Source organism: Engystomops pustulosus, chromosome 9 (assembly GCF_040894005.1).
Source record: "Engystomops pustulosus chromosome 9, aEngPut4.maternal, whole genome shotgun sequence".
Classification (NCBI taxonomy): Eukaryota; Metazoa; Chordata; class Amphibia; order Anura; family Leptodactylidae; genus Engystomops; species Engystomops pustulosus.
In genome coordinates, this window is record NC_092419.1 from 77,876,843 (window position 1) to 77,903,815 (window position 26,973).

General features: G+C 43.9%; 1 protein-coding gene across 10 annotated transcripts in view; it reads left to right on the forward strand.

The window, feature by feature from the left end:
• Positions 1 to 26,973, forward strand: part of TEX11 (testis expressed 11) — a 285,428-nt gene that overhangs the window by 42,854 nt on the left and 215,601 nt on the right. For 8 of the 10 annotated variants that reach the window (XM_072125893.1, XM_072125897.1, XM_072125889.1 and 5 more), the window contains exons 4-7: positions 4,355 to 4,439; positions 6,713 to 6,792; positions 22,512 to 22,592; positions 22,691 to 22,810. In XM_072125893.1, coding sequence (XP_071981994.1) covers positions 4,355 to 4,439; positions 6,713 to 6,792; positions 22,512 to 22,592; positions 22,691 to 22,810 — 366 coding nt within the window. The remainder of the gene's footprint in view (positions 1 to 4,354; positions 4,440 to 6,712; positions 6,793 to 22,511; positions 22,593 to 22,690; positions 22,811 to 26,973) is intronic. The other 2 variants (XM_072125894.1, XM_072125895.1) reach the window with 2 other exon arrangements.

The following is a 26,973-nucleotide window of genomic DNA, read 5'->3' on the forward strand; positions in this document are numbered from 1 at the left end:
CTTGTCCGCAGTGGCAGCCAAGGTCGAGGTACAGAATCGGCAGGCAATCTCGTAGTCGGGGACAGGCAGGAGGTCAGGACGGGCAGCACAGGTTCGTAGTCAGAGTCGTAGCAACAGGTCAGGACAGGCGGCAAAGGAGCGTAGTCAGAATCGGAACTGGGGTCACAACAGGAAATCTCAAGAACAGCACAAGGCATCAAATACAGCTTTCTCTAGGGCGCAAGGCACAAAGATCCGGCAAGGGTAACAGGAAGAGGCAGGGTTAAATAGTTTAAAGGGAAAAGACCAGCGCCAATTAGTGGCGCGCTGGCCCTTTAAATTTGCAGAACTTGCCGCGCGCACGCCCTAGCTGTCGGGGACGTGCGCGCACAGCCGAAGGGGACGGAGCAGCTGCGGACGGAGCCGATGCCGGCAGGGCAGGAGCCGGGACCCGTGAGTAGTGCTTGCTGCGCGCTGGCGGGGGACCGACGGCACGGGTGAGCCCGCGATCCGCGACGGGGATCGCGGGACCACCCGTGACAATAATAAAACAAGCAACATACAATTAGATACTTCCCAACACCGTAAGAAGTGTCATGCATGGTTCAGATGGGTACGGGCGAACTCATATCAGAGTGTTGAGATTAAAACTATGTTGAGCCCAGTAGAATGTACAGAATTTAATCTGTATATCCATTCTGTCTCACATTTTTTAAAGCCTTTTGTCTATTGCCACCTCTTCTAGCGGGTGGTACAGAGTCTATAATCCAAAATTTAAGTCGGTGGATCTTATGTTCAGCCTCAGAAAAATGTCGGGGGACTGGTAAATCTAGTTTACAAGTATTAACAGTTGAGCGATGATTGTGAAGTCTTGGTCTACATTCAGTGGTTGTTTCCCCTACATACAATTTGGCACACGGACACATGAGGACATAAATGATGTAGTCGGACCTACACGTCAAGCGTTGTCTAATATTGTACTTCTTTTGTCAGTGGGTCACTAAAGGTGTCCCCCTTAAGCATATGGCTGCAATTCTCAGCTCATGCAGGGGGTAGCATCCAGGTTTCAAAGTCATGGCAAGGCTGTCCTTCAGGTTTCTTGACCTGTTGTAAGAAAATAGTGGTGGTAATTGAAAAGACCCAATATTACTATGGTATTGTGACAAGATATGCCAATGTTTCCGTGTCGCCCTAGAAATATGGGGACTATGGGGCCCATAGGTGGATACAAAGGGAATCCTCATAGGTTTTTCTGGATTTTCAGCTCTTGGCGTTAATAGAGTAGATCTATCTAAATTCTTGGCCCTATCTCTGTATCTAGAGACCAACTGTGTGGGATAACCAATGGCTACAAATTTTTTAGACTTCTCTTGCAATCTGGTTTCGACCCATGTTGGGTCATCCACAATTCTGCGGGCCCTGACCGTCTTGCTGTATGGGAGGGAATGCATTATTCTCTTAGGGTGAGCACCGTCGTACTTCAACAAATTGTTATGGTCAGTGGGTTTTACATATAGGTCAGTTTTCAACCTATTGTATATGTTGGTGTATAGAAACTGAATGTTTGAGGAAGAATAAGTCAACATAAATTTTATATCTGGCTCGATCAAATTGAGTGTGTCAAAGAAAGCTCTAAAGTTCTCGAAACTTCCGGTCCAGATCACATCCTCTGACTGGCGATGCACACGTTTCCCTATTCCAAGATGGCCGCCAACGTACTAGGTGCAATCTCGTGATAACCACGGGACTCTGATGTTGACAGTGCGGAGACTAAGAAGCAAGCGATCGCTAGGTCCGAATGCAGCTGTCTTAATTAAAGCCCCTAGGACTTACAGGTATGGCCTCTTGCCGAGGGCATTTGGAGTGTGGCAAAGCCTATATATCCACTTTTTACTTCAAATGCTGCAGCTTGCGTGGTGGTCTCATAGAAACCACTGGACATGCGCCTTCACATTGTTTACAAACAATGATATCCTGGCACGTGGAGGTGTTTGTCTTCCTCATAAGCCTACACTTTTTTATGATTTCTGATTTTTATCTGCAATGGATAACATTGTATTTCACTGTAAATGTTTATATGCACATCTCTTTGACACTGATATGCAAATACCATTGTTCCTGTCACTGATTGATTGTGATGTCATATCCTGCAGGGATTTAAACCCGCTTTGTAACACTGGCTCACTATGCGTGAAAATGGCTACATTGAGTTAGCTGAAACGTTGCTGTTTGCCCACATGTGAATAAAATCCTGAAACTGATGGAGTGCTGCTTCTCTGCTTGGATATTTGGATAACCTGAAGGCCTTGAGTCGGACCTCGCTAGCTTGCACCCGCAACGGATTATAATCCTATTTCTTTATATACACTGTGCCACTCTTCAAAACCTGATCATTGCGATCCGGGGATGGGGGAGGGCTATCCTCACAGAAAGTGCTTCGGCATATTTTGGATATAGGCAATATTTGGGGCTCATTCAAAACTGTAGGTGGGGAGTTAGTAACATTGAAATGCGTAGACAAACTGTGGTGGAAGATGCCCAGCCTGCTAGGGATAGAGGGATATATTCTACATACCCCTATATGGCCAAATGTCCAATACCCTGAACTTGGTAAGCTCACTCCGTTACCTCAGTGGATAAGCAAGGGAATTACCACTATGGCTCAATTATATGAGGAAACTACACTGAAGTCCTTTGAGCAATTACGCTCGGAGTTCAACCTTCCACATACCTGTTTTTACCAATTTCTTCAAGTTAGGCATGCAGTAACCAAACAAGAATGCTCCCAACCAATTAAGAAGTCAGCCCACAACATAGAAGTGGATATGATAACTAAAGCAGGATTATGCGGGGTATTATCTCAGTTAATTACTACTCTCTCTCCTAAAAGAATCCTCATCACACGGCTAAACAGATCCTGCTAACAAATGCGCACCTGTAAAAATTACTCTCAACGTACTAATGGCATGGCACACTGAAAAGTGCGTCCAGTGTAAGAGAGCACTTATTAGAACAGCACACTTATAAGTGTGGTTTTAGGGCAAGGGACAGATGGATAATGGGAGTGTTCACAGGAACAGTACAAAGGATGATGAGTGTGATCACTGGCAACGTGGTGGCCTCATATGTAAGTGCCACGGCAAAACTGAATATATCTGTTGCTGATCGCTAATTGATAGTGTGCAGCAACGCATATATCCGTTGGGGACCATATATCCCCACAATGCCACACTTACCTACATCTCGCATGCTTTTCCATCTACCAGGACTTCTGGAATGCCCTAAAATACCCTGGACTATCATGCTAATACCCAAACTCCAAAGCTTCACACATTCTCTTAAAACCCATTCATTTAGGCGAGCCTAACTGCATTAAACTTCATCTCTCTTTTTACGAACCCATCCTGTGCACTCCAATTTGTTTTCCAGTGAAAACCAAATAAACTATAGGTTTCTGTGCAGTCCCAGAGAACCCGGACTCTGCATATAAGATTGCGGCTTACACCTCATGTGTCACCCCCTCATCTTCATAGACTGTAAATGCTACTACATCTCCAAATGAGAGCAAGGCACTGGATCTGTGTGTGTATATATAGCAGCACTTTGGTGCCCTAGGCAGGCATTAAAACTTGTCCGTCCTCCAACTTCATAGGAAAGTCATTAGTAGAAAAGAGAACAAAGGGCTCTAAATTTATGGTGCTTGAACCACAGGCAGAACAAAATAAAGATACACCCTATACCCGATATACTTCCTCTTCTTTTTTAAAAAAAACATCTCTATGTCCTCTATTTTCTCCAGCCAGGTTCCCCCTCTTTCTCAAAGAGTGAACCACAATGTCCCACATTCACACTGCCTGAACCCCAATTTCTTCCTCTTTCTCAAGTTACACCCTCATGCCCCCTTTTCCTTAAACTTTCACATTAATATTCCCCTCTTTGTGCAATGTTTTGCCCTTATGTATCTCTGTTTCTCGAGCTATCACCGTCTCTAACCTGCAACTTCATATTCGCCTTTTTTTTCCAAGTTGCACCATCATGGCCCCCTTTTTTCCATCCAGGTCCCCATTTTTGTCAGATCTTAGCCTCCAGGCCCCTCTCTTTTTTAGCTTTCGCCTCCTTCTTCCTCTCTTTCCCCAACTTGCGCCTCTGTGTTTTCCTCTCTTCTCAAAGAAAATAGAGAAAGACAAAGAGCCATCAAAATGGTAGTGTTAAACCAAGTGAGATGTATTCATGCTATTATGTTACAGACTTTCCCGCCATTACGTATTTTTTTTTATAGATCTTTTACATTGCTAATTATTGGCTTCTGATTTTTTTTCTGTTGTAGAATGTTGTAGAATTCTTTTACATTTTGATCACTAATATTCATTTGTAGACGGAAGAATGTGCAATTAACTTGTGGAATTGGGGAGTTGCTAAGAGAGCAGAAGATACTATCACAGAAGAGGAACAAGCAATGGGTAAATATGTTATTTGAGTACATGTTTAATATGATCTTTGAACATTTTTCCAATGTACTGTATGTTTTGTCCATACCACGTTTTGACAAAACAGTTACATAAATATATGCATCTAAGATACTTTTTTTTGGTGCTTGTCCTTCGGTAAGTTTTTATATTTCGATTTTAAAATCTCTGCACTTTATAAGACAGAACATTATGATTTTTCCATCCCCATTAATTTATTTTTGTAGGTATTTTATGGAAAAGGGGAATTATTAAATGACATATCTGTACAGAGTGCCAGCAGTGACGTCAAGACCAGTGCACCTACTCCAGCCTCTTCCCGCGGTCGGTGGGGTAGGTGTGCGCTGTGGCTGTGACATCACTGCTGAGCTTCTGTTTACATCCTCTTGATCACCGCCCATTACTGTAATTTATCTGAATCCAGTGAAGCAGATTTATTTATTGACAGAAATATATCAAAATTTGCAGCAAAATGCCTTGCTTTATATTTACGGGAATAAAGATTTTAGACAAACTTAAAGCTTGTATGACAAAATGGTTGTGGCCTTACAAAAAGTTGGCACATACATCAGGCACATTTTTTCTGTTGTAAACTAAGCAAACAAATAGAAGCAACATTGGACTGGACAGGTATGAGGTACACCAGATATTACACGCAGCATTAGGCACTCCAATACATGTCCCCTAAAGACTGTGATCAACCTGGCACCTGGAAGTCATGAGGATAAACTTCTGCAATTTAAGTGACACATATTTGAACCCTGAAACCTTTGGGTATGGATTGAGTAGTTTTAAAGGGATCAACTAGGTTCCATAAAATATTTGAGAGTTTTCTATTAAAATTACTTACTGATCTCCTTTTCAACAGTGATATGAGCATTGTACCTTGGTTGGTCATAAAGACTTCAATAAGTCATTTTTTGTTTAGTTCTAAACCAGGATTACGTTGGATCACATTGCCCTTTACAATTGTAACTCATATAAAAGGCAATACCAAATTTATTTAAATTTACATTTCTTCAAAAGATTTTAAAATATAATAAAAATGTGATATCTCTGTGACATAATGTCCATAAGAAAATGGCACATTTCACCCTTGTACCCTTGTAATCAAACCTGTGCACAGAGGAGACGGACCGCGGCGCTGGACATCAGCAGTGCCGGACGAGGTAATTATTGGGCTATTATTTTTAAATAGCCCAACCCAGCCCGGCCCTAAGTAAATTGTAACACCCAGATAACCCCTTTAAGTATCTGGTGTTTTTACTTGAAGAGACCATTGTAAGAACAGAAAATCCCTCACTACCTGATTTGACCCTAATTTGTAGCTTTTGAAATCACTGGGGATATTTGTCATTAAAGGGAACCTGTCCCCAGGAGACCCATTTTTAGCACTCCCCCAGTCCCCGCAGAGCGTAGTACATACACTGCCAAAGTGTTGTTGTATAAAAAAATTGTTTTACAGAGAAAAAGATATGTTATATAGTGCTGTGTGACTAGGCACTTGTCACCTGGGAGTGGCTGGAAAGGAACAGTCCCATCGCCCTCCCCCCACCCTTGGGAAACTGCTCCTCCATGTGTCCTTTCCAAATGTATGAAAACACCCATCACTTGGCTTAGCGACGCCCCCTGATCCTCTACAGCCAATCCCGAGTGATTGGAGTTACTCATTTATTTTAAAAGAATGCATGGAGGATCAGTTTCCCAAGGGTGGGCGATGGGACTATTCCTTTCCAGCCACTCCCAGGTGACGAGTGCCTAGTAACACAGGAGATGCTAATGAAAGGTACTATATAACATATCTTTTTTTTTCTGTAAAACATATTTTTTATACAGAAACACTTTGGCAGTGTATGTACTATGCTCTGTGGGGACTGTGGGAGTGCTAAAATGGGTCTCCTGGTGACAGGTTCCCTTTAAGCAGGCTTTATGCAGCAATTTTTTAGGCTGTCTTCTGAGCTTATGGCAGCTATGTTGGCTTTTAAAGCAACACTTGAGAAAAAAGGACTTCATATGGATATTATCCGTGTGTCCACATGTCAGAAAAAAATACTGAATGCTGCAATTTTTTCTCTCAGCCTGCACATTAGTGAAAAAAAATTAAACAGATCCATAAAAATCTATAGGTCAGAATGCTATCCGCAAAGAAAAAACATTGATACAGATACTGTTGATAGTGAATTTTATCTGCAACCCAGAGATAATTCAGTTAGTCATCTGATTATATGGTATATTTTAAATATATTAAATTGCTAATTCTGTGACAGTGCGGCATATATCCTGCAAGCTTAGCTGTTGGTCTCAAGGTTTGGAGGCATCCGAAGGCATTGTGGAGAGAAACATTTTAGTAAGTATATCTTTCCAAACTGAATTTGTTTAAAATGTAAGCTTTTAGTGAGAATTTTAAAATTTCGGGAATCATGTCTTTGTAAGTTTTAACTCTTTCCAGACATTTGATGTAGTTGACATCACGGTCGGCAGAAACTTGCGGACATGAGACATACTACTACGTCCAGCTTCTGACACCTGAATGGAGCCGGTGCCAGAAGCTGCAGGGGTCAGCTGTATATTACAGCTAACATCCACCTCTAACACTCGTGATCGGAGATTCCTCTGATCGCGCTTGTTAACGCCTTATAAGCTGCGGTCACGCATCCACACATATTTGGTATAGCGGTGTACGTAACAATATGTGCAATAATTCGGAAACATTATTGGACCCACTTGGTGAACACTGTAAAAAAAAATTAAAAAATCTCTTCACAAAATGCTCCAAAAAGTGCGCAAAAAGGTTAAGTGCCCCAAAATGGTACCACTGAAAAGAACATCTCAAAACATTGTGAGAAAGTGTTGTTTGGGAGAATCTGTCATACAAGCAGAAGGTTGCATGGAATAAGCCCTGGATTTGTCTGTGTGTGTCCCTGCTTCCTGCACTTCTACCAAGCGTCTAGCAGAGCAATTTCTCACAACATAAAAAATAAGCCCTAAACCATCTCTGTCACCAAAAAATATTAAAGTTCTGTCTCAGAAAAGATGACGATATGAAAACAAATGGGATTCTCTCTATTTTAGTTTTTCTACAGTAAAATTGTAAAAATATATAACCCTAATTGTAGTGATCTATGGAATAAAGATAACTTATTATTTTTTATAGTACAGTTACCGGAAACAAAAAATATGCACAAATTAGAAAACCAGAATTGATGATTTTCTTTTCTTCCATACATTCAATAAAATCACATCAAAAAGCTAAAGACCTTTTTAAATAAAGTATTTGTAAAGTGTATCGATTCTAACGGTAAATAAGCCCTAACATTTCCAAATTGCCAAAAAAAAGATTGTATACCCCTTAAAACGTGACATTGTACATCTGCTCTGAATGGCGCAGATTACCTTCAGTGCCATGGCGTGTTCCCATACAACAGTTTACCTCCACATATGGGGTATTGTTGTAACATAGAAATTGGGTATCAAACTTTGTGTAGCATTTTGTTATTTTATCCACTGAGAATGTTACATACCGTATATACCGGCGTATAAGACGACTTTTGAAGACAGAAAAATCTTCTGTCTTCTCTGGGGTCGTCTTATACGCCGGTAATCGTCTTATACGGCGGCGGTCCCGGTGCATGGAGAGGGCTCACGGGCTGAGCCCTCTCCATAGCCGGTAAGTCTTTGCTGCATATTGCAGCAAAGGCTTACCGGTAACACCTGCGATCGGTGCTAGCACCGATCGCGGGTGTTTGCACAGCGATGGCTGCCGGCAGCCTCAAAAAGCTGCCGGCAGCCTCAAAAATACATCGGGGGAAAATACTCACCCTCCGTTGGCCCCGATGTCCGCACTGTGCTGTCTTCAGTCTTCCGCGCCATCTTCTTTCTTCTGCTGGGCGCCGCCATGTCTTTCCTCGGGTCGGCGCCTAGTATGACGTCAGCAGCGGCGCGTCATACTAGGCGCCTGCCGGGGAAGATCAATTGCGGCGCCCAGCAGAAGAAAGAAGATGGCGCGGACATCGGGGGAGCAGCGCCGCACATCGGGGCCACCGGAGGGTGAGTATATAAGTTTTTTTTTTTTTTTTAATGCTGGGCAGTGCTGTAAAATACTGGGGGCAGTGCTGTATACTACTGGGGGCTGTGCTGTATACTACTGGGGGCTGTGGTGTATACTACTGGGGGCTGTGGTGTATACTACTGGGGGCTGTGCTGTATACCACTGGGGGCTGTGCTGTATACTACTGGGGGCTGTGCTGTATACTACTGGGGGCAGTGCTGTATACTACTGGGGGCTGTGCTGTATACTACTGGGGGCTGTGCTGTATACTACTGGGGGCAGTGCTGTATACTACTGGGGGCTGTGCTGTATACTACTGGGGGCTGTGCTGTATACTACTGGGGGCAGTGCTGTAATGGTAATGTTGTTGTTGTATGCCTTATGTTTATGAGCGACAGTTTTCCTGCTATATACCTGCATGTCATAAGAATTTACATTAAAAAAAGGACCATGTTAAATTCAAATCTGTTTTTTTTAAAATTTTTACCGGTGTTTTGTATGCGTTGGAAAAGGGGTAGTCTTATACGGCGAATATATCTTAAACTCTATATTTTAAACAGGAAAGTAGGGGGGTCGTCTTATACACCAGGTCGTCTTATACGCCGGAATATACGGTAGATTCATATATATATGGTTCAAAAAAGACACAAGTCCATCAAATTCAACCTAGGAAAATTTTTTGAAAAATGCATTTAGCCAAAAAAAATTCAAATTTCAAAATTGCACCCAATTTTGTTTTCACCCCTGTAAAACAATTAAAGGGTTAACAAACTACAAAACACTTGTTTAAAATACATTGAGGGGTGTAGTTTCTAAAATGGTGTACATAATTTATGGGGTTTTACTGTTATTTAGGCCCCTCAAAGTGACTTGAAATCTGAACAGGTCCCTCATAGTATGATTTTGCACTTTTTATGAAAATGTGAAATACTGCACCTCAAGTTTTAATCCTCATAATATAATATCCAACAAAAATGAGAGGTAGAAAACTTTGAATTTCCAAAGTAGAGAATTGTTTCATAAATAACCGCAAAACGTGTCACCAACATTTTTCAATGAACATGCAGTAAGGGGCGGACTGGGAATTTAAAATGGCCCTGGAAAAATCTGTAAAAGTGGCCCCCTATGTACAAGAATATAACTGCTATAATACTGCCCCCTATGTACAAGAATAAAACTGCTATAATACTGCCCCCTCTGTACAAGAATATAACTACTATTATACTGCCCCCTATGTACAAGAATATAACTACTATTATACTGCCCCCTATGTACAAGAATATAACTACTATAATACTGCCCCCTGTGTACAAGAATATAACTACTATAATACTGCCCCCTGTGTACAAGAATATAACTACTATAATACTACATATATACACAAAAGCAAACATGCAAAAAATCAGTATTTATCATATACAGCTACAGAAAACACATGAGATCCTCACCTATTACATCCAGTGACATCAGGTGACGTCTCCTCTGATTGTACTCGTTCCTCATCTTCTCCATTAGTTCCACCATCACCTTGTCTCTTCCTCCAGGTACACAGCTTTCCTGCAGAGTTTACCACACAGACGTCTTATGTTCTGCACTTTCCCATTGTCCCTTCTTCTGCTACCACCAATACTGTGCCCCAAATACTGTAATAGAGCCCCCTACAATATTAGTACCACACAAATAGTGCCCCATAATGTAAGGTTAATGTATTTCTTCTTTCTCTCCTTTAACCTCCTTAACCCCCCACCCCCACCCCAGTATTGATAGAGCTCCGACTATGACCCAGGTGTAATAATAATGGCCCCGGCCTACCCCAGTCATAAAATTAATGCCCCCAGCCTGCCCCAGACACAGAATCAATGCCACAGCCTGCCCCAGACATAAATTGAATGACCCCAGCCTCCCCCAGTCATAAAATTAATGCCCCCAGCCTACCCCAGACATAGAATTTATGCCCCCAGCCCGCCCCAGACATAGAATTAATGGCCCCAGCCTACCCCAGACATAGAATTAATGGCCCCAGCCTGCCCCAGACATAGAATTAACGGCCCCAGCCTGCCCCAGACATAGAATTAACGGCCCCAGCCTGCCCCAGACATAGAATTAATGGCCCCAGCCTACCCCAGACATAGGATTAATGGCCCCAGCCTACCCCAGACATAGAATCAATGGCCTCAGCCTTCCCCAGACATAGAATAATGGCCCCAGCCTGCCCCAGACATAGAATAATGCCCCCCCCCGCCCCAGACATATAATTAATGCTCCCGCCAGCCCAAGATATAGAATAATGCCCCCGACATATAATTAATGCCCCCTGCCAGCTCCAGATATACAATAATGTCTCCGCCATATAATTGATGGCTGTTGCCAGCCCCAGATATAGAATAATGCCCCCCCTGCCCCAGACATATCATTAATGCTCCCTGCCAGCCCCAGATATACAATAATGCCCCCACCATATAATGCCCCCTGCCAGCCCTAGATATAGAATAATGCCCCCTGCCCGCCCCAGACATATAATTAATGCCCCCTGCCAGTCCTAGATATACAATAATGCCCCCCTGCCCCAGACATATAATTTATGCCCCCTGCCAGCCCTAGATATACAATAATGCCCCCTGCCCCAGACATATAATTAATGCCCCCCCCCCCGCCCCAGACATATAATTTATGCCCCCTACCTGCCCCAGATATAGAATAATGCCCTCCCCCCGCCCCAGACATATAATTTATGCCCCCTGCCAGCCATAATGCCCCCCCCCCGCCCCAGACATATAATTAATGCCCCCCCCCCTGCCCCAGACATATAATTAATGCCCCCTGCCAGCCCTAATGCCCCCTGCCAGCCCTAATGAACCCCCCCCCCACCGCCCCAGACATATAATTAATGCCCCCCCACCCGCCCCAGACATATAATTTATGCCCCCTGCCAGCCCTAATGCACCCCCCCACCCCAGAAATAATTATTGTCCCCATTCTATCATTAAAAAAAAACAAAACTTCATACTCTCTTTGGTGCAGGTTTCTTCCCTCGGTTTTCTGTGGCTTGGTGTAGAGGCGCGGGATAGTGACGTCACTGCTCCACGCCTCCACACCAAGCCGCGGAGCCGCAGGGAGGGCCGGACAACTGACATGGTAAGTTCCAGCCTCCTCCACGCTACACAGGTCGCGCAATGACATCAATTGCGCGACCTGTGTAGCTGCCCATTATACACAGACGCAGAAGCAGCGGTGCTGCGCTGTGTACTAATCAATAGTACCTGCATCGTACAATGCAGGTACTATAGATTAGATGAAAAGTTGTAGGGAGGGAGTGCGGACCGGCCCCGCACCAGCTGCGGACCGGCCCATCGGGAAAACTCCCGGTGGGTACAATGGCCAGTCCGCCCCTGCATGCAGTACAATGTGTCAGGAGAAAACAATCTCAGAGTCCCCTGGATATGTTTCAGTGTGGTTGCGTCTCTTCAGTACAGTGAAGGGCACTGGTTTGGCTGGTTTGAGTGCAAGGCTTTTGACTGTGGTCAGAATGTAAGAGAGCTCCTTAACTGGCAAAATCTCTGTTATTAAAGAAACCATATGGCGGCTTGATTTACTAGCACCATTTTGTAATACATATGGATTTAACTTATTGGTTAATTTTGATTATTTTTTGGATGCAAGCGCAGTAAGCAAAAAAGCAATCAAGAAAAATTATTTGATGGAGTTTATTAATGTGTCACAGACCGTGCAGAGCTCGACAACATTTATTCTTTTTCAGCGACAGATTAATCATTGTACTGATTAAATTGTTGCAGTTTAACCCCTGAATGCTAAAGCTACTTTTCATCTTCCTGACACGGCCCGCTTTTTAAAATCTGACATGTGTCTATTTAAGTGGTTGTAACTTTGGAACGCTTTAACATATCCAGTTGATTTTGTTTTTTCGTGACACTTTGTACTTCATGTTGGTTGAGAAACTTAAGCAATATTTTTAGTATTTATTTATGAAATAAATAGAAATTTGGCGAAAATTTTGAAAAAAAACAATGTTTTCAGAATTCAAAATTTTCTGCTTTTTGGAAAGTTAGTCATATCACTAAAATAACTTGATAACTAACATTTTCCATATGTCTGAGTTAATTTGGCATCATTTTTCAAACATCTTTTCCTTTATTTAGGATGTTAGGAGGCTTATAGCTTTAGGTGCAATTGTTCAGATTTTCATGAAAATCATCAAAACCTACTTTTGGAGGGTCAATTTAGTTAGAAAAACCTAAATAAAAAAAACATAAAACCCACAAGTGCCCCTAGTTTGCTAACTACACTAATGAAATATTCAAGGGGTATAGGGAGCAATGTGATCTAACAGTTGTTACAATTATTCATTTTACCGAAATGAATTCACAACAGGTTGGGCGTGAATTGTGAATGTGTTGTGTATAAGAAGGCGATATATACCAAGGAAGCAACTAAACTTTTGTCACTCTGGAGGTGTCGCAGGTCTCTTAGTAGTATGTAATGTCCATCTTAACTCCTCTTTTGGAACAGACTCTTTATTGAGTCCCACCTTTAGAAGCAGCAGTATTCACCAGGAAAATGCTGTCCTGGCAAAACACTGCAAAGCATCTAATCCAAAGGTACTGGGGCCCCGTCCTTCTTGTCCAAATACTAGTTTCCTAATATCTTCCTCTTGAAAATCGAGAAATGATACGGCAGGACCTGCACATTGGAACAGCTTGTAAGATTTGTACAGCATCATCTGTACAATGTGTACGGCCAGCACTTTTGTACCATATCTTCGTTTTCCATAGGGAAATTATCGCCAAGTGTTGCTCTTATTCACCCTAGCGATGCGCATTGTGACGAATATTTCTGCTATTGGCTGGACCAAATCGACCAGCCAATAGCGGCAAACATGGACAGAGGGGGCTAGCAAAACCCCCTCTGGACCGCAAGGCAAAGTTGGTGGCTGTCAGGAACAGCCGCCACCCTGCCCCGAGTGCCCCACAGCGTCTTCAGACATGGTTATCGGTATTATTGACATCATAAGTAAATTCGCTGCTATTGGCTGGTCTGCATCGATGAGCCAATAGCATCAATCATGAACTGGGGGGGGTGGGGGGCATGAAACCCTTCTGGTCCATAGGGCAGGATGGATGGCTGTCAGGAACAGCCGCCATCTTGCCCCGATCACTGTGTCTGAACCGTGTTGGCAAGTCACTACTCGCCACACCGTTCTATGACAACGCACGTTGGGAATTGGGAATTTTTTGCGAGACGAGATGCACTGTAAAAAAAACCCTTCATTTTAGTGGGTTTTTAGCTTATTGAAGCAATTTTATTAACTCTTTACGTGTGGAGGAAAATAAAACATCAATTCTTGTTTTGGATTTTTAGGGGGGGGGGTTGTTCACTGTAGCATAACAATAATATATTATCTGTATTCTACGAGTCACTACGATTACAGTGATACCTCATTTATATAGTTTTATAAATATTTGTCCAATTTTATTGAAGGAAAACTAGAATAGAAAAAATTGCATTTTTTAGTATCGCCATTTTTACAGCGGCATGACTATAGTATTTTTTGGTTGACGGAGCTGGTTGTGAGATTATTTTTTGTGGGATAAAAAATTTTAATTTTTTGCAAGTTTTTTTTTTCCCCGCTGAGGGCGTCCAATTATGATTATGATTTATTGTACAGACACAGCGATACCAAATAAGTGGGGTTTTTTTGTGATTTAGTGGTTTTTGTACTTTATTACTTGTATACAGGGAAATGGGGGGACTTTCACTTTATTTCATTATTTATTTTTATTTAAAAAACCTTTATTTATAGTTTTAACTTTTTTTTTTTTTTTTTTTTACTGTTACTGACATGTAAGCTTGAACAAGTGATTTTCTGATCACTTCTTCAAGCGCAGATACAGCTTACACAGTGCAATACAGATGCGCATGCTCAGTGTCTTACAGCTGGGTCCTGCTAGAAGGCAGGGACCCGGCTCCCGGAAGAAGATCGCGCAACCCCGGGACACTGGCAACCCCGGGGCGATTGGAGCAGTAAGTGCCACGGGGGGTCCAGTTCACATTTGATGCCCCTAACATGCCGCGGTCAGCACGACCGCGGCGTGTTAGGGGTTAACACCCGCGATTGGATAAATCTCCGATCGCGGGTGTTGAAGGCGGGTGTCGGCTATAATATATAGCCGACACCCGCAGCTCCGTTGCCAGCTCTGTTCAGCTTGACGTAATAGTACCTCCCGCAATGCAGTATTATTACGTCAAATGTCGGGAAGGGGTTAAGACTGTCGAGTTCTACTTTTAGACCTACTTTTAGCTGTTCTAAACTGTGCGCCACAATGTGGTGTACACTCCCTATTTTTTTTGTAGCACAGACTATCTTCTTACCGGTCATGTCAGAAGAGCAGGAAAAGGGGAAAAAAGGTCTCAAAGCCTTAATAATGTTGTCGGAAGGTGTTTTTTGGTGCAAATTACACCAGAAAACTGCCTAGCATGACTTCATGAATCCCCATTACTGTCTTTGTTATTTTAATTTGATGCCTTTATTATTGCTGTGAACTTCAACTGTGTACACAGTGTTCTTGAGCATTTCTGTCACGGGCTCACCCGTGCTCCCCGGGGCTCACAGGCGCAGTGCTGGCGCGACTCACCTCTCCCCGCTCTGGAATCGCTGCCAGGTTCCGGCCGCATGTGTCCCCGCCTCCTAGGGCGCGCACGGCATCTTCGGGAAACTTAAAGGGCCTGTGCACCGCTAATTGGTGCACTGGCTGATCACTTCCCCTTTAAAAACCCTGCACCTTCCTCACACTCTTGCCGGATCTTTGTGCCTCACAGCCTGAGAGAAAGCTATTCTGCGATTTGCCTGCGATTCCTGCGTTCTTGTGTCTTCTGCGTTCCTGTGTCTCCTGTGTACCTGACCTCCTCTGTGTTCCAGTGTTCCCTGACCTCCTCCGTGTACCAGTGTTCCTCCGTGCTGCTGTCGTGTGTGCTGTGTTTCCGTACCCTTCTGCTTGGACCTCCTGTTGCTGACTCTGGACCGGACTCTGACGTTGCACCTCTGCCGCCTGCCCTGACCTTGTGCCTGGACTTCGACCACAAGATTGTCAGCCGTCTCTGTACTTCTACCTTGGCCGCCACTGCAGACAAGTCACGCCTGAGGATTGACCTGGTGGTACCACGCCGCAGCTTGTCTAACCCGCCTTGCGGCGGGCTCTGGTGAAAACTGGGTCCCACTTAGACTCCGGTCCCAGGTAGTGGCTTGTGTCATCGTCTGCAGTGGTCCAGAGGATCCACACCTGCAAGCCTGACAGTAAGATCCGGCCATGGATCCTGCCGAGGTTCCGTCTCCCAGCAAGCCAGATCTTGCCACTATTGTGATTGTTGCTCAGCGAGATCAACTGGAACAAGTCACCCCCATGCTTCAGCAACTGTTAGCTAACCAGCAACAGGTACCTGAGGCTGCTCTTGCGACCCCCACTGCTCCGACTAGTCTGCCTGCTCTTGAACCTAGAATGCGGTTGCCTATGCCTAGCAAGTTCGACGGCAATGCCAAGATGTGCCGGAGTTTTATTACTCAGTGCTCCCTGCACATAGAACTTATGCCGACCCAATTCATCACGGAGCGATCCAAGGTGGCATTTTATAGTCAGCCTTCTCTCGGGGAAAGCCTTGGCCTGGGCTACTCCCCTTTGGGATAGGAACAACCCATTTACGGCTTCTCTTGCAGCCTTTTTGTCTGAATTCCGGTCAGTATTTGAAGAACCGGCTCGGGCCTCCTCCGCAGAGTCAGCTTTATTGAATTTACGTCAGGGGAATTGCTCCGTGGGAGAGTATGCGGTCCAGTTCCGTACCTTAGCGTCGGAACTTTCCTGGAACGACACGGCTTTGTCTGCAGCTTTTAAGAAGGATCTATCCTCTCAGGTTAAGGACGCTCTGGCTGCTCGTGATCTACCATCTTCTCTGAGTGGACTCATCTCCCTAGCCCCCCGGATTGACGTGCGCTTCAGGGAGAGTGCCCAAGAGTCACGTTTTGAGCAGACTCCAGTCCGACCACGACGCCTTCCTCGACTAGCTCCTGTCTTCCAAAGACCGTTCCAGTCTCCAGTCGTACCACCTACAGAGTAGTCTATGGAGGTGGATAGAGCCAAATTGTCTTCTCATTAGCGTATCAGAAGACGCCAAGGAAACCTTTGCCTCTATTGCGGTAGTCCTGAGCATTTCCTTGCATCTTGTCCTATCCGACCCCAACGCCCGGGAAACGCCAGCACCTAGGGTTCTTGGGAGAAGCGTCCCTAGGTGTGAACAGTGCTTCTCCACGCCTGTTGATTCCGGTGCTGCTCAGCGTTGGTTCCGGCAATCAAACCCAAGTTTCTGCCTCCGGCTCCGCTGGGAATTTCATGGATGCTGCATTGGTTTCCCGGTACCACATTCCAGTGATTCTTCTTGACAAACCACTCGTTATTTCTTCGGTTAGTGGACAAATTCTCTCGGACCCCGTACGGTACCGCACGGAGCCGATAACCATGCAAGTTGGTGCCCCTCCTGCTAGGTCTTCCGTGGTTGCAGTTCCATTCGCCAGTCCTTGATTGGAGGACGGGGGAGGTTCTACGTTGGGGTCCAGACTGCCATTCTCGTTGCTTGGATGCTCCTTACCCTGTGCCTCTCATGCTAACTTCTGTGGTTGCCAAGTCTTTGAAGGACCTTCCGGTTTGCTACCGAGACTTTGCCGACGTTTTCTCTGAGAAGCAAGCAGAGGTTCTGCCTCCACATCGCCCATATGACTGTCCCATTGATTTGCTGCCGGGTACGTCTCCTCCACGAGGTCGGGTTTATCCGTTATCCGTGCCCGAGACTGAAGGCATGTCCGCTTACATAAAGGAAAATCTGCAAAAGGGGTTCATCCGCAAGTCTTCCTCCGCCGCTGGAGCTGGATTTTTCTTTGTCTCTAAGAAGGATGGTTCCCTCCAACCCTGCATAGACTATCGCGGTCTCAACAAGGTTACGGTGAAGAACCGCTATCCTTTGCCTCTTATCACCGAACTCTTTGACCTTCTACGAGGTACCAAAGTGTTTACCAAGCTGGATCTGCGGGGAGCATATAATCTCATCCGAATTCGGGAGGGCGACGAGTGGAAGACAGCTTTCAATACTCGTGACGGGCATTTTGAGTATTTGGTAATGCCCTTTGGTCTCTGCAATGCTCCAGCGGTATTCCAGGAGTTTGTTAATGATATTTTTAGAGACCTGCTCTACTCCTGTGTTATAGTCTACTTGGACGACATTTTGGTGTTTTCTTCAGATCTTCACTCTCACCAAAACCACGTCCGGCAGGTTCTCAGATGCTTAAGGACTAATCATTTATACGCCAAACTCGAAAAGTGTCAATTCCACCAAAGCAGTCTTCCGTTTTTTGGGATACGTCATTTCTGGCCAGGGACTCCAGATGGATCCTTCTAAATTGGCAGCCGTACTTCAGTGGCCTCGCACAGTGGGACTGCGTGCTGTTCAGAGATTCCTGGGCTTCGCCAATTACTATAGACAGTTTATTCCACACTTCACTTGTGGCTCCTATTGCTGCATTGACTAAGAAGAATGCCAATCCTAGACAATGGTCTCCAGCTGCTGAGGAAGCCTTTACTAAGTTAAAATCTGCCTTTGCCTCTGCCCCAGTACTTACAAGACCAGATACGGAGAAACCTTTTCAGTTGATGCTTCATCCGTTGGTGCTGGTGCAGTTCTTACCCAGAAGGGGCCCAAGGGTCGTACCTTCACCTGTGGGTTCTTCTCGAAGACATTCTCTCCTGCCGAGAAGAATTATTCCATTGGAAATCGGGAACTGTTGGCCATAAAGCTGGCTTTGGAGGAGTGGCGCTATCTCCTGGAGGGGGCTCGTCACCCGGTTCACATTTATACTGACCACAAGAACCTCCTGTACCTTCAGACCGCTCGGCGACTGAATCCTCGTCAAGCCCGTTGGTCTCTTTTCTTCTCCCGATTTGATTTCTTAATCCATTTCCGTCCTGCGGAGAAGAACGTTAAGGCTGATGCTCTCTCCCGTGCTTCGGATGTGGTTGGAGAAGACCCTGTTCCCAGTCATATTGTGCCTCCGGAACGTCTGGTCCTTGCAGCTCCAGTGGACCTTCGGCAGCTTCCACCAGGCAAGACGTACATCAGACCTGCTCTTCGTAAGAGGATCCTGATATGGGGACATTGCTCTCGTGTGGCTGGACACCCTGGAGTGCAGCATTCCATAGCCCTTATTTCCCGTTATTATTGGTGGCCAGACCTGGCCAAAGATGTGCAGGATTTTGTGGGTTCCTGCATCTCCTGTGCCCGAAACAAGTCATCACGCCTCAAACCTGCCGGTCTCCTGATGCTGTTGCCGATACCCAGCCGCCCGTTGACTCATGTGGCCATGGACTTCGTCACAGACCTGCCATCATCCTTGGGGAATACTGTCATCTGGGTGGTAACCGACCGGTTCTCGAAAATGTCCCATTTTGTCTCCTTGCCAGGTTTGCCATCTGCTCCGCGTCTTGCCAGCCTGTTCTTCTCTCACATCTTTCGGCTGCATGGAATCCCATTGCACATTGTTTCGGACTGTGGGGTCCAGTTTGTCTCCCGTTTCTGGCCATCCCTGTGTAACCATCCCTGTGTAACCTTCTCGTCAGCATATCATCCTCAGTCGAATGGACAGGTAGAGAGAGTCAATCAAACCCTTGGCTGCTACCTTCGGCATTTCGTCTCGGCCCGCCAAGATGACTGGTCTGCCTTGTTGCCATGGGCGGAGTTCTCATACAACTCCCTGGACTCTGAAGCTTCTGGTTCTACTCCCTTCTTCATTGTTTATGGACAACATCTACGTCCTCCTCTCCCTCTGCCTGTGTCCACGGAGGTTCCTGCTGTCGACGAGTTGGTACGAGACTTTAAGACCATTTGGGAACAAACTCGCCTTTCGTTGAAGCAGGCTTCCGCCCGTACCAAGCTCCTAGCGGATAAGAAACGCAGGCCACCTCCTGTTTTTTCTCCCGGGGACAAGGTCTGGTTGTCAGCTAGATACATCTGGTTAAAGATTCCTGGATACAAGCTTGGTCCACGGTTCTTAGGTCCTTTCGAGGTTATATCTCGCATAAATCCGGTGTCTTACAAGCTGCGCCTTCCTTCCACCATGCGCATCCCGAACTCCTTCCATGTCTCTCTACTCAAGCCTGTTATTCTGAACCGCTTCTCCCGGCAAGTACCTCCTCCTGCTCCAGTGGCTGACTCCTCAGACATTTATGAGGTAAAGGAGATCCTCGACATGAAGACCGTAAAGGGTAAGCGGTTCTTCTTGGTTGACTGGAAGGGGTTGGGGCCTGAGGAGAGATCTTGGGAGCCTGAAGACAACATCCTGGACCATGATCTACTACAGAGATTTTTACAACCCAAGAAGAGTGGGAGGCCGAAGTGGGGGGGTACTGTCACGGGTGGTCCCGCGACCTGTATCGCGGGTCGCGGGCTCACCCGTGCTCCCCGGGGCTCGCAAGCGCGGTGCCGGCGCAACTCACCTCTCCCCGCTCCGGAATCGCTGCCAGGTTCTGCCCGCGCGCGCCCTAGGAGGCGGCATCTTCAGGGAATTTAAAGGGCCAGTGCACCGCTAATTGGTGCACTGGCTGATCACTTCCCCTTTAAAAACCCTGCACCTTCCTCACACTCTTGCCGGATCTTTGTGCCTCACAGCCTGAGAGAAAGCTATTCTGCGATTTGCCTGCGATTCCTGCGTTCTTGTGTCTTCTGCGTTCCTGTGTCTCCTGTGTACCTGATCTCCTCCGTGTTCCAGTGTTCCCTGACCTCCTCCGTGTTCCCGTGTACCAGTGTTCCTCCGTGCTGCTGTCGTGTGTGCTGTGTTCCCGTACCCTTCTGCTTGGACCTCCTGTTGCTGACTCTGGACCGGACTCTGACGTTGCACCTCTGCCGCCTGCCCTGACCTTGTGCCTGGACTTCGACCACGAGATTGTCAGCCGTCTCTGTACTTCTACCTTGGCCGCCACTGCAGACAAGTCACGCCTGAGGAACAACCTGGTGGTACCACGCCGCAGCTTTTCTAACCCGCCTTGCGGCAGGCTCTGGTGTAAACTGGGTACCACTTAGACTCCGGTCCCAGGTAGTGGCTTGTGTCATCGTCTGCAGTGGTCCAGAGGATCCACACCTGCAAGCCTGACAATTTCATGCATGTACCCACTGCCCAGCCCATCAATTCATGTCCTACTGTTGTTTGATTTTATATATACGGTATATATATATATAATACGAAAAAACAGCAGCACAGTCCACAAAATTAAAGGTATTGGGTGGAGGTGGAATAAACGCTAAATTGATTTTTTTCACTATTTTGGAATGCTGCCGTTTTCTTATTTATATATACACTCACCGGCCACTTTATTAGCAACTTTATTAGCGAGCATCAGTATATGGAAGAAAGGTGATTTGAGTGCCTTTGAACGTGGCATGGTTGTTGGTGCCAGAAGGGCTGGTCTGAGTATTTCAGAAACTGCTGATCTACTGGGATTTTCACGCACAACCATCTCTAGGGTTTACAGAGAATGGTCCGAAAAAGAAAAAACATCCAGTGAGCGGCAGTTCTGTGGTTGGAAATGCCTTGTTGATGCCAGAGGTCAGAGGAGAATGGGCAGACTGGTTTGAGCTGATAGAAAGGCAACAGTGACTCAAATCGCCACCCGTTACAACCAAGGTAGGCAGAAGAGCATCTCTGAACGCACAGTACGTCGAACTTTGAGGCAGATGGACTACAGTAGCAGAAGACCACACCGGGTGCCACTCCTTTCAGCTAAGAACAGGAAACTGAGGCTACAATTTGCACAAGCTTATCAAAATTGGACAGTAGAAGATTGGAAAAATGTTGCCTGGTCTGATGAGTCTCGATTTCTGCTGAGACATTCGGATGGTAGGGTCAGAATTTGGCGTCAACAACATGAAAGCATGGATCCATGCAGCCTTGTATCAACGGTTCAGGCTGGTGGTGTCATGGTGTGGGGAATATTTTCTTGGCACTCTTTGGGCCCCCTGGTACCAATTGAGCATCGTTGCAACGCCACAGCCTACCTGAGTATTGTTGCTGACCATGTCCATCCCTTTATGACCACAATGTACCCAACATCTGATGGCTACTTTCAGCAGGATAATGCGCCATGTCATAAAGCTGGAATCATCTCAGACTGGTTTCTTGAACATGACAATGAGTTCACTGTACTCAAATGGCCTCCACAGTCACCAGATCTCAATCCAATAGAGCATCTTTGGGATGTGGTGGAACGGGAGATTCGTATCATGGATGTGCAGCCGACAAATCTGCGGCAACTGTGTGATGCCATCATGTCAATATGGACCAAAATCTCTGAGGAATGCTTCCAGCACCTTGTTGAATCTATGCCACGAAGAATTGAGGCAGTTCTAAAGGCAAAAGTTACTAGCATGGTGTACCTAATAAAGTGGCCGGTGAGTGTATATGTGTGTGTGTGTGTGTATATATATATATATATATATATATATATATATATATATATATATATATATATATATATATTATACAGACAGGCCCTGGGTTATGTCGAAGATTTTGTAGCTTTTTTCTTAAGTATGTATGTAATTTGTATGCAAGTCGGAATTGTATATTTTATTATTGTAACCCAAGCTAAATTTTTTTGGGTGATAATTGGATTTTAAAACTTTTAGGTTGTTATAATAACCAGGATTAACACTACAGCTTAATGACAAACACCTGTTTACAACTATTACAGCTGATCATTGTAGCGTATTCTTACATAGAGGACCACTTGTATATGTGTGTAATATAAAAAAAAAAAAAAATATATATATATATATATATATATATATATATATATATAGTAAGCATCTAATAGTAAAAAAACACATGCAATTGCATCTTGTACCTTCTAACTGCTATATATCCAGCAATATATATTGACTGTAATAAAAGTGAGCTTTACATCATAACACAGATGGCCATGGAGACTGGAAAAGGTTGGATAGATGCTGGGAAGCCTGACAATGCAACTGAATTTCTTGGACTTGCATTGAATGTAAGTGATTTTTTTTTAGATGGTGTTTGCTTCCAATAAAGCAAGAATTGTGACTCAGTTTGATATGTCTAATTAACTACCTTTTGTTTTACTGGTAGAGCCTAGAAAAATTGTATTTGATGATGACTCAAAGGAGCACCCAAGAAGCAGATCTAAATGTTCATAAAACCCATGTGGAACGGGATATTTTTAAAGTGTTAACATATCAAGCTGAAGCTGTAAGTCAACCTGATATAAATTATGCAGTAATCAAGACAGTAATGTTATTCTTTAAAGGCAATCTAACATCGAAATTAAGCATAATAAACCAAGGACACAGTGGCCCTTTTCACAATATTCATATATATGTCCCCATGCTCTATCTTCTCACGTGTTTACCAGAGGATCGAATGTTAATGTCTTATTAGGTTATGCATAACCTGTTCTGCTGCAGAACCTCATAACTCGTGGCTAAACTGCTGCAGAACCTAATAGGACATGCCTCAGCTGCTGCTGAACCTTATCAGTACACACCACATAAACAAATGAATTCCCTTGCTTATCTGCACCTATCCGCATTGTACCATTTGCTATGGTTACTTTACTGTTGCCCATGGTTGGCTGATTCCACCTGCTTGTGATGGCCACACCTACAGAAAAATTGCACCTGCCTATATTCAGCTTTGGATCCTTGGCAGAGGAGAATCTCCTTTTCTCCTTTGCTTTCTGTCTGGTTTCTTATATTCAACAGGATGCTTCATTGTTTACTTCCTGTGGATGAACACCAGACATTGGTCATGTGATGTCACACAGGGGCTTAACCCCTACGGGACACAGCATCTTTTGGCCTAAAGGACGCAGCCCCATTTTTCAAATCTGGCCTGTGTCACTATAAGTGGTTATAGCGTGGGAACGCTGTGAGATATCCAGGGGATTTTGAGATTGTTTTCTCGTGACACATTGTACTTCAAATTAGTTTAAAAATTTGGATGAAATCTTTTGCGTTTAGTTATGAAAAAAAACAAAATTTGGCAAAAATTTTGAAAAATTCTTTATTTTCAACGTTCTAAATTCTCTACTTTTGATTCAGAAAGTCATAGCACCCAAATAAATTCATAACTTACATTTCCCAAATGTCTGCTTTATGTTGGCATGGTTTTTTAAGATTCCACATATTTTACTAGAATGTTATGAGGCTCAGAATTTGGGTGCCATTTTTCACATTTTTTGTAAAATCGCCAAAACCTGTATTTAGATGGACCTGCTCAACTTCTAATTGACACTGAGAGGCCTAAATAATAGCGAGACTCGTAAATTACCCCATTGTGGAAACTACACACCTCAACGTATGAAAAACCACTTTTAAGAAGTTTGTTAACCCTTTACGTGTTTTATAGGGGTTAAAACAAAATGGAGGTGGAGTCTGCAAATTGTAATATTTTTTCACAATACACTCATTTTGGGTGGAAAATTTTACATTTCTAATGGATAAAATGAAAAAAGGCTCCACAAAGTTTGATACGCAATTTCTCCCGAGTACACCGATACCCTACATGTGGTGGTAACCTGCTGTATGGGCGCACGGCCGGGCATAGAAGGGAAGGAGGCGCCATCCAGATCAGATTTGCTATGTCACATTGTACAGGCTATAATTTTTTTCTTTTTTTTATTGTGCACCTATAGGGGCTTATTTCTTTTGCCACATGAGATGCACTTTTCTAATACATAATTTTGGGGCATCTATAGCTAATTGGTGAGATTTAATTAACTCTTTGTTGGTGGAGGAAATGAAAATCATCAATTTTTAGGAAAATTTTTATGTGGTTTTTTTTTTTGGCCGTTAACCATACCATGAAAATAGTATATTATTTTTATTCTTTGGGTCGCCACGTTTATGAAAATACTTCATTTATATATATTTTTTTTATTTTTTCCCATTTTTACTGTATAAAAAGTAATTTGGCAAAATTGTTGTTAATTTTAGCATCACCGTCTTTCATATGCATAACTTTTTTATTTTTCACCTCAAAAATCTGTTTAAGGGCTTATTTTTTGCAAGAATGATAGCTCTTTTTAGTGGTCTTATTTTAGATTGCGTAACTTTTTAAAATCACTTTTTTAGAGCATTTTTAAAGGGCATTAATAAAAAATCATCTTTAGCAGAGAGAGTTTTTTTAGGTTGTTTTTTACGGGGTTCACTTTGCGGATCTAATAACGATTCTGTTTTATTATGCAGATTGTTACGGACGCAGGGATACCAAATATGTGGGGGTTTTGTGTATTTTATTCAATTGTACTGAATAAAAACTAATTTGGAGAAAATCTTATTCATTTTAGCATCACCATCTTTTTATATGCATAACTTTTTTATTTTTTGGCAGATAAATCTTGTTAGGGGCTTATTTTTTGCGAGAACAGTTGTTCTTTTTAGTGGGCTTATTTTGGAGTGCATAACATTTTTTAAATCACTTTTTAGAGCATTTTTTATAGGGTATTAATTAAAAATTATCTTTTTTCGGAATGTTTTTTGCGTTTTTTTCCTCCGGCGTTTACCGTGCGGGTCCAGTAACGATTCTGTTTTATTATGCAGATTGTTACGGACGCGGCAATACCAAATATGCGGGTTTTTTTTGTGTTTTTATGTTTTTTATACTTTATTAAGTTTTTTTATGGGAAAGTGACATTTTAGGGGCTTATATTTTTATGTATTAATTTTTTATTTATTATAATGTGTAGTGTTAAGTGTTTTTGCATATTTTTACTTATACATACTTGAACTTAAACCAGTGATGCTCTGATCACTGGTTTAAGTTCAATACACTGCTCTACAATACTATTTTATTGTAGAGCAGTGTAAACTGTCTGAGCAAGCTTGCGCATGCTCAGACAGTTTACAGCCAGACCCGGAAGGGGTCTGGCTGCCATGGAGACCGGGCAGCTCCGGGGCACATGCCAGTCCTCGGAGCTGCCCGGAAGAGGATCGGATCCCCCGGTAAGCGGCACGGGGGATCCGATCCACAGCGCTAACACCGTTACACGCCGCGGTCATGTTTGACCGCGGCGTGTAAGGGGTTAACACCCGCGATCGGAGCCGGCTCCGATCGCGGGTGTTAGCGCAGGCTGTCAGCTGTACTAGACAGCTGACAGCCGCTGCTTCTGGTACCGGCTCCGTTCGTGAGCCGGTGCCAGAAGCAGGACGTTATAGAACGTCCCCGTGCGCTAAGTATCTAGCCCCGGGGACGTACTATAACGTCCAGGTGCGCCTAGGGGTTAAGCCTTTTAACTTATAAAAGTTCGCATTGTTGATAAATGTAATGGCTGTCTATCAATTGCACTACTACTGTGCTCAGGGCCGGTTCTAGACAAAGTGGGGCCCTGGGCAAAACTAAAAGGGGGGCGCCAAAATAAAAATATTTTATGACCAGTCACAGTCAGCAAGAGGCTCCCTTTAGTATGGTAAAACAAACTGTAATATTGGATATTTTATAGATGATAGGGAGATTGATGGGCAGCATGGTGGCTCAGTGGTTAGTACTACAGCCTCGCAGCGCTGGTCAACATCTGCAAAGAGTTTCTATGTTCTCTCTGTGTTGGCGTGGGTTTCCTCCGGGACCTCCGGTTCCATCCCATACTCCAAAAAATTACTGGTAGGTTGATTAGACTGTGAGGCCCATTGGGGATAGGGACCGATTTGGTAAGCTCTGTGCAGTGCTGCGTAATCTGTGTGCACTATATAAATAAAGAAATTATTAATTATTATTGTGATAGAAGATAAATATGAAAAATGATACAGATTTCTAGATAAAAAACTATAAAGTAGATGATATATACAGTAGATGGATATGAGAGATAAATACAGTAGAAGAGAAATAGAAGATTGATTAATAAATAGACAGAGAAAAAGTGAGATATATAAATGGTCAGATTATAGGAGATAGATAACTAGACAGATAGATATATAGACAGGAGACAGATGATAAGAATCTTCACCCGAGAATTAAACAAACCGGTATTAGCCCTTTCAATCCCCCCCCCACCCCTCCAGCATTTCTGGATATTTTGCTGCGTTATTGACCAAAGCAATTTTTACAGGTTTGACATTTAAAAATAAAATCAAAATTACAGCAAAAAGAATCAGAGTAAACCCAACAAACCACATATTTTATGAAAGCAAAGACTTGCCCCATTTTCAAAATTGCATTAAAGAGTTTATAGTCATAGGAGCCTTCATGCAATTTTAATTGAAACTGAAACATTTTATAAAAAATACTTAAAATTTGACTTTGATGGCAAAAAATTTGTTCCAAACAGAAAATATTTACCTTTACATCTCCAATATGTAATAGATGGACACGTGTACAGTTCACAAATGTCCCATATTGATATGTTCCCATAAATGCTT